Genomic DNA, 8,063 nt, shown 5'->3' with positions numbered 1-8,063 from the left:
TGTGCATGCTCTCTTGTGCGCACTCTGTTCTCTCTCAAATAAACAAAATCTTTAAAAATAAATAATAAACAATTATAATAGAGGCAAGGTTTTAGAGCCTTTTCTTATAGAGCCCCCAGCATCTGCCCCTCCCGACTCTCTTTTATGTCCCTCCTCTTACTTTTTGTTTGCCCTCATTTTCCTCAGAGTTCTGTTTCTCTTTTTGGGTTGTCCAGGTCTCTGCAAGGCACCTAGAATTATTTTGGGACAAAGTGGATCTAAACCAGTGGTAGGCCATCTATCCCTGCAGGCCAAACCTGTCCCACCACCTATTTTTTTTTTTAAATAAAATTTCATTGGGGGCACCTGCGTGGCTCAGTCAGTTAAGCCTCTGCCTCTTGATTTGGGCTCAGGTCGTGATCTCAGAGTCTTGAGATCGAGCCCCGCCTCCCACTCTGTGCTCAGCACAGGGTCCACCTGGGCGTCTCTCTCCCTCTCCCTCTGCCCTCCTCCCCACCCCACTCAGTTGCTCGCTCTCTTTAATAAATCTTAAAAATAAATAAAAAATTTCATTGGAACTTAGTGATGCTCATTAATTTATGTATTGTTATGGTTATCTTGGTGCGACAAGGCAGTGTTAAACAGTTCACAGAACCCCTGTGGCCCACAAGGCCGAAAATAGTTGCCGTCTGTCCCTTTAAGAAAAACCCTCTCGTTTTTATTTTAATTCCAGTTAGTTAACAGAGTGTTCTATTAGTTTCAGGTGCACAATATAGTGATTCATCACTTCCATGCAACACCTGGTGTTCATCACAGCAAATGCACTCTAACCCCCATGGCCTGTTTCACCCATCCCCCCAGCCCCGCCACCCTCCCCCCTGGTAGCCATCAGTTTGTGCTGGAGAGGCAAGTTCTTTGCCTTGCTCTTATTTGTTTTCCTTCACTTTTTCGTTTTGTTTCTTAAATTCCACGTATGAGTGAAATCATATAGTATTTGTCTTTCTCTGAGTGACTTTATTTCACTTAGCATTTACTCTCTAGCTCCATCCATGTTGTTGCAAATGGCAAGATTTCATGCTTCTTTTACTGCTGAGTGGTATTCCCTTGTATATGCATCACATTTTTATCCATTCATTATCAATGGACACTTGGGCTGCTTCCGTATCTTGGCTACAGTAAATAGTGCTGCAATAAACAGGGGTGTGTGTATCCCTTTGAATTAGTGTTGTTGTATTCTTCAGGTAAATACCCAGCAGCGTGATCTCTGGATCCCCCTCACCTGTTCACTCCCCCTCCCCCAACTGTCAGTTTGTTTGGTAGAATTAAGAGGCTCTTTCTTGGTTTGCCTTTCTCTCTTCTTTTCCCCTTTGCTAAATTGTTTTGTTTCTTAAATTCCACATATGAGCAATAAAAACAGGGTATTGGTCTTGCTCTAACTTATTTCACTCAGCATTATACTCTCTAGCTCTGTCCATAGTGTTGCAAGCAAATGGCAAATTTCATTCTTGTTGATGACTGAATAATATACCATTGTGTATATATACGCCACATCTTCTTTTTCCATTCATCTATCGAGGGGCACTTGGGCTGTTTCCATAGTTTGGCTATTATAGATAATGCTTTTATAAACATAGGGGCGCATGTATCCCTTTCAATTAGTATTTTTGTATTCTTTGGGTAAAAACCTAGTAGTGCAATGGCTGGATCATAGGGTAGTTCTAGCTTTAATTTGAGGAACCTCCATACTGTTCGCACAGAGGCTGTCCCAGTTTGCGGTCCCACCAGCAGTGCACGAGGGGTCCCCTTTCTGCACATCCTCGCCAACATCTGTTGTTTCTTGAGTTGTTGATGTTAGCCATTCTGACAGGTGTGAGGTGACAGCTCCTTGTGGCTTTGATTTACATTGCCCTGATCGGTGCTGACGAGCAGCTTTTCATGTGTCTGCGGGCCATCTGTGTATCTTCTTTGAAGAAATGTCTGTTCATGTCTTCTGCCCACTTTTTAATTGGATTATTTGGTTTTGGGGTGTTGAGTTTTATAAGAAAAACTTGCCAGCCCTAAGCAAGGCCGCCCTGCAGAGCTGCTCGGCAGGTGTTCAAGAGCCCCAGGAAACCAGCCTGAGGATTAGTAGGAGGGGCAGGTGAGCCCAGTTCTTAGAAAGCGAGAGGAAGAATCTGGAAGGTCTTCCAGCCCGGCCTCACAGGAAGGGTGGAGCAGGCCTTAAGCGGATCTACAAGGTCCGGGCCAACAGCACGGAAGAGAGACGGAGTTCCTGCTGCCCAGGCCGGCCCGGCCCTGCGGGCAGCTCTGGCCGAGCAAGGAGGCTCAGCCGCAGGGCTTCTGTTTTCCTGGAAAAGCGGGACACTGGGCTCTCCTTCCCAGCTACTCAGTAGAGAGGCCAACCTCGTTGTCTTCCTCACCCTGTGCAGGACTTCGGAGAGGACAACGCCCTCTACATCACCAAGGTGACCACCGTCCACATGGGCAACTACACGTGCCACGCCTCCGGCCATGAGGAACTCTTCCAGACCCACGTCCTGCAGGTGAATGGTTAGTAGATGGCTCCGTGCATGTCGTCCCCTTGAAGCGCTCCCAAAATGCTGCTCCCGGCAACCCTCCCCGCTCCTGTAGTTTCTCTTAAAGCTGTGTCTGAGCCCAAGTTAGCCCATCTCCCTCGTAAGGGAAGGGGAGCAGTGGAGAAAGGGCAAAGTCTGCCCACTAGTTTGTCTGTCTGGCTTCGCCGGAAGCCTCCTCTGATGAAGTAATGGTGGTGCCAGGGTCCCAGTCACCCGGGCTAGTCACGCTCGGCAGCCGAGGTTCCGCAGACCCCGATAGAACGTGCCCCGCATGGCGACGGCCGGCAGCGGTGCTCTGGAGCCCAGGGAGTGGCAGACACTCTCTAAGACACACTGCTGGCCTTCCAGCGATGTGCCCCCGTATCACTGGTGCACGGGGGGCACTCCTTCCTCCAGCGGGGGCTGCTTCCCATCCCCCTCCCCAGAGGCTCACCAAGCCTCCGCTCGGGCCCAGCTAGGACAGAACCTGAGCGAGCTCGGGAGGGTTTCAGTGCTCCTCACAAACCGCCGTGTTGCCCGGACTCCTAGAAACCAGGAACAGTAAACCCCTCCTGGGCACAACACCGACAACAAGAATAGCCAGAAAACAGAGCGGGCCAATCACCGGCCAGTCCCTGTGCTAACACATCACATAGACTTTCCCACTCGGTACATTTGCACCCACGTTATGGATGAATCTCGAGATAAGGTCACACCGCTGGTGGGTGTCTCCCCACACCCAGGACTGTGCTTTGACCTGTGTCACACTGCGGGCCGGCCCAGCCTGGCCCCCGCAGCCATCAGGACACACAAGGCATCACCGTGCCGTAGCCAATCAGCACCCCCACAGAAGTCAGGCATGTCCAGCCAGACCTAGCTGGGCTTCACTCGCACTGAGCAGGGTGTGGAAACTTCTAGGCAGCCTCGGATCTTGTGTGCCAGCTGGTGCTCAGGGCTTCTGCTCCAAGGTAAAGTGAGCAAGGTGTTAGGAATGATTATGTAATGAGGCTCAGTTTCACTTAACTCTGGAACCAGGGTAACAAGCTGTTTAAGGACAACTGGGTGGTGAGCTCGGCCGGCGTCTACATTTACCCTACAGGATGTTTGAGGGCTTTTTACGGCCATACCTGCCTCACCAATATTGTAGTATTTCCCTTGACCTGGGACATACTTAATCGTTTGGGGCTTTGTAGCTGTGCTTGCTGGCCTGAATCCAGGCCTATAGTGAAGTCATTGGATTTCTCCAGAAATAACCCAGGGGGTCCTACTTACAACAGCCCCTGGGGGACTTAATCCAGACCGGATTCCAAGGTCAGTCCTAAGTGCAGCCAGCAGGCAGGGTGAGGGCTCTCCCTCAGTGGGGGCTGCTCTGGGGGCAGAGCACGAGGTCTGTAGCCAGAAGTGGGTTTTTCCATCTAAAACAGGCAAGTGGTGCTCAGCATGGTATAATGTGGGTGACTGTTTGGTGGGGAAAGAGCTCCCATGGTTTGCCCCGGGTCCCTCATGTCCTCAGAGCCTGGAGGAGGGAAATGAATCCGTATTCACAGGTTCTGCATTCTGCCCTTTGCATCCTGTCCCCACTTCCCAAGAATGGGGGACACAGGGAGACGGCTTGAGTCTTGTCCCCCTTATTTCCTCCAAATAACTTCCTGAGGAGGGCAAGGTTGCCACCTGGGGAGGAAGCGGAGCCCCTCACAGGGGAGAGCCTGAACTTGCCTCGGGCCTCTGGAAGAGACTTTGGGGTCTCATGCCTTCGTACGCTAAGTGGCAAGTTCGTGGTGCTAGGGCTGCCTTTCTGCCCCGTGATCCCCCAGAATTGAGACTGAGGTCATGATGGGGATGAACCCGTGTGTCATCCCCAGAGCTGAATTCCAGAGCAAGGCCCAGACCCAGGAGCGCCACGAGGGGTTGCTGGGCTGCAAGGAGAGAATAGGCCCCACCTGCCAGGTGGGAAGTGGGCTGGCAGCTGGCATTGGAGAATCCTGTTCACACCCTCCCCAGCCACCTCCCACCCGTGGGCCCTGCCATTACGTAGTCTCCACTGAAGAGGCTGCTTTTGGCCCAGGGGAGTCTACACACAGCAAAACCTCCCGCTGAGAACCAAAAGAGCCACTTGAGAGCCATTTCCTAACTGCTGACGGATTTAAGGTCTCTCTTCCAGCGGAAGCACCATCAGCAGTCAGAGGAAGCATGCTGGGTGCTCTGTACTTCTGATCAGTTTCCTGCGTCATTCAATTGGCCCCTGGTGCTTGGCTTCCTTGACAGCCAGGCCAGGCCGCTTGGGTGGCTCCGGCTCCAGTAGCCCATGGGGTTCCTGGGCTGGGCTGAGTCCCAGGCACTTGGCGGGGATGTGTGGGTCCACTCACCAGCTCCCTCATGGGAGGGCCAGGCTAACGCAGGTCTGGAGTTGCCTCCCAAGGACACAAGGCTTTCCGAGTATTGCAGGAGTTAAGCTGCCGTGTTGGACAGAAGGGGGGATGTGTCCTGTCTGTGTGGGAAGATGCTGAAACTAGAATGATGTGAAAGAGACGATTATGACAGCATCTAGTGAATACGCACTGTGTGCCGTCCCTGTTTGACAGATGAGGTCACCAGGGGTCTCAGGATCCCAGGACCCAGATCTTGACTCCAAAGCCCAGACTCCTAACACCTGCCCTGCCGTACCCGTCCTTCCCAGGGCATTGTGTTCCTGCTGTTGGAGAATCTGGATGTCGGATGCCGGTGTGGCCAGTCAGCAGCTGTGTTGGGCTGCTGTGGGCTATGCACTAGAGAGGACAGGGGACAGGTGCCCTGCCTCATTCTGCTCTGCCCCTAGTGCAGAGCTCAGGCCTGCTCGAAACAGCTGGCATCATGAGCACGTGCGGACGGGGCTGCAGCAGTGAATGTGGGGCCAGTGCTGCCTCAGCAGGACTGAGGTTGGCAGACCATGTGGTTCAGTCATCAGCCCCGGTGGGGCTCAGCCCATCACGATGAAGACTTCCGATGCCCCCTCAGGTCCCAGGAGGGCAGGGGTGCTGTGGAAGGCTCACAGGGGTGGTAGGCACAGGGAGTTTGCAGGCTGCCTCTTGCTGCCAGAGGCTTTCGGCTGGAGCCGCCGGAAAGGCTGAGAAGGCCCTGCTCATGCTTACGACAAAAGGAGTGCTGCCTAGCTGAGCAATGCCCTGAGGAAGGGGGAGAGAGAGCAGCAGCAAATTCATCTGGGGCATTTTTCCCTTTTGCCATTCATGCCAAGCACGATTGGAAACCATGAAAGATGTCCCTGAGCTGCCTGGGTAGGCTCGGGTGCGGTGGCCCAGCATGGCTGTGGGAGGTCTGGTTTGGTCCCTACTTGGCCTGGCAGATGTCCTGTGGCTTACTGAGCTGAGGTGGTGCCTGGGGCGCCCAGTCCTGGAACGATGTTCCATGTCTCTTCCTCCCTATAGCTTCTCCTCAACTAGAGGGAAGGGGTGGGGGGAATGAGGAATGGCAGAAAGAGGGCCCTGCCCAGTTGCCTGCTTCTTGGAAAGCTCCAAGCAAATGACAGATGTGCTGGGGAGCTTACGTGCGGCCGGTGGACCCGAGACACAGAGATCCCACTCCAGGGAGCAGGAGCCGGGTGGGACTTAGCCACCCTAGGCCCCGTGCAGGCCCCAGCTAGCACAGAGTCAAGCTGTGAACTCTGAGCCAGGCACACCCGGGTTCCAGGGCTTGTGCTGGTGTTTCCTTGACCTCAAGGAACTACAGGAACTCCCCTGTAAGACGGCAATAACGGCAGTAGCTCCAGCCTTACGGGCCTGCTCAGACCTGAGATGCTTGGAAAATGCCTGACGCAGTTAGAGTTCACAGGCCAGGCTGGGACAGGTACAGGAGAGGGCTTTGGTTGTCTCAAGCCACATGTAGGTGTAGTTGGTGGACACAGATGCTCTGAGCTGGTGGCCCCTCAGAGCACACAACCCATTATACAGATGGGGAAATCAAGACCCAGAGAAACTGTCCAGGAATAAAATACTGAGGTCGTCCTGGAGCCGCCTCACTCCCTGGTGGCAGGGGCCAGGCCCCATATACAGGCCAGACCATCATCTTCTGAGGCTTCTCCATCCCCAGCTCTGCCTTACGCGGGTTAGCTAAAGGGAGCCCTTCCAACTACTTCGCTCAAATTATTAGTGTGAATTCCTCACAGACCAGGCCTCCCAGAGATGAGGCCCAAACACTGACATGATTTATAACTTCATGCAAACCTCCCGCATTGCCCTCCTAGGAAAGCGCAGGAACTTGAGACATAAATGATTAATCCATTAAAATAAAAACACCCTTGAACTCCCCACAGTTCCGACAAGTAACGATTCATCCCCGAAACACAATAATCATCTCCCAAATCCGTTGACGACTCCAGCTCGGTCCTTTTGTGAATGTGCCTCTTGCTTAGGACATATTTATGCTGCCTTTCACCTTGGAAATGATCCATGTTTCCCAAAGAAAATGGGCATTTGTGTTACATATTCAAATGTTTTCACTGGAGGGTTTTGCAAATTTAAAAGAAAATGGATGTGTTTACCCAGAATATATTAATTTCAAATGATTTTTAGTGCGTGAATTAATACAAGAGGAGAGGGGGCGATGCGGGCCAAAGGCAAGCAGGTGGGTCTTTGCTGGCGGCAGGAAGCTCTGTCTCCACCCCACCCCCTCGTCTCTGAGAATGAGAATCTGGGGCTTTTCCGGACTGGGCCCCGTCCCAGGGCTCCTGGGCTCTTTGACACCTCCATGCCTCGCGTTCTGCTTGGGCTCCCCTGTCCCAGCAGGAGGCTCCATCCAGAGCTCTGGCTCTGGTAGGGGTCACAGCGTCTGCCCAAAGTGAGCAGCTGTTCCCTCAGAGCCTGGGGCCTCTTCCGCGCCCACCGCAGGACGGGTGGCTGTGTCATCATGCATGAGGAGGACAGTTGGGTTCTCAGGGCAGATAAGTGAGCTCCCACCCCGCTGATGGAATGATGCTTTGGGTTGGTGGTGGTGGTTTTTGAAACATCCTCACGCCAGTTTTCTGGTTAGCAAGTGGTCAGGTCAGGGCACGATGGGCTGCTCGGTGGAGCTCCGTGGGGGCACACGGTTACCTTCCATGTCACAGGTTCCCTTTGTGCAGGGCACGGAGCCGGGAAGACCCAGGGGGTCTAGGACTGGCTGCAGGGTCCCTTCGGTTGCTGCTGGCCTGGCTGGGCCCCCGTAGTCTCCCCCGTGCCAGTCTCTCAGGACAGATAAGATGGGAAGCCTGAGCCCCTGGTTCACAGCCGGGCGGCAGCTTCCCCCCTGAGCCCACAGTCCATGTTCTCAGACACACATGTGCAGGCTCATCGCTGTGATCGGGGTCCTGCCACCCACCAGCCTCGTGTCTTGGCCTCCACCCATCTCCAAATACTCCAGCCAATGAATCTGCCCTGGTGGTTCCCTCGGCTGAGAATTCTCTCCCCTGCTCTGCGGCCCACCTCATCCATCGGGAGTCCGTGTGATCCACATTCAGCAGACAGGTACCGAGCTACTCCTGTCGGCCGCTCCCAGGCC

At 53.7% G+C, this 8,063-nt stretch overlaps 1 protein-coding gene across 1 annotated transcript in view; it reads left to right on the top strand.

Moving 5' to 3' along the window:
* The window catches only part of FSTL4 (follistatin like 4), a 602,689-nt gene that overhangs the window by 562,270 nt on the left and 32,356 nt on the right, over positions 1–8,063 (top strand). The window contains exon 12 of the mRNA XM_019799110.2: positions 2,409–2,529. Within this exon, the coding sequence (XP_019654669.1) occupies positions 2,409–2,529 (121 nt within the window). The remainder of the gene's footprint in view (positions 1–2,408; positions 2,530–8,063) is intronic.

Source organism: Ailuropoda melanoleuca, chromosome 3 (genome assembly GCF_002007445.2).
Source record: "Ailuropoda melanoleuca isolate Jingjing chromosome 3, ASM200744v2, whole genome shotgun sequence".
Classification (NCBI taxonomy): Eukaryota; Metazoa; Chordata; class Mammalia; order Carnivora; family Ursidae; genus Ailuropoda; species Ailuropoda melanoleuca.
This window is presented reverse-complemented; position numbering and strand designations above follow the sequence as displayed.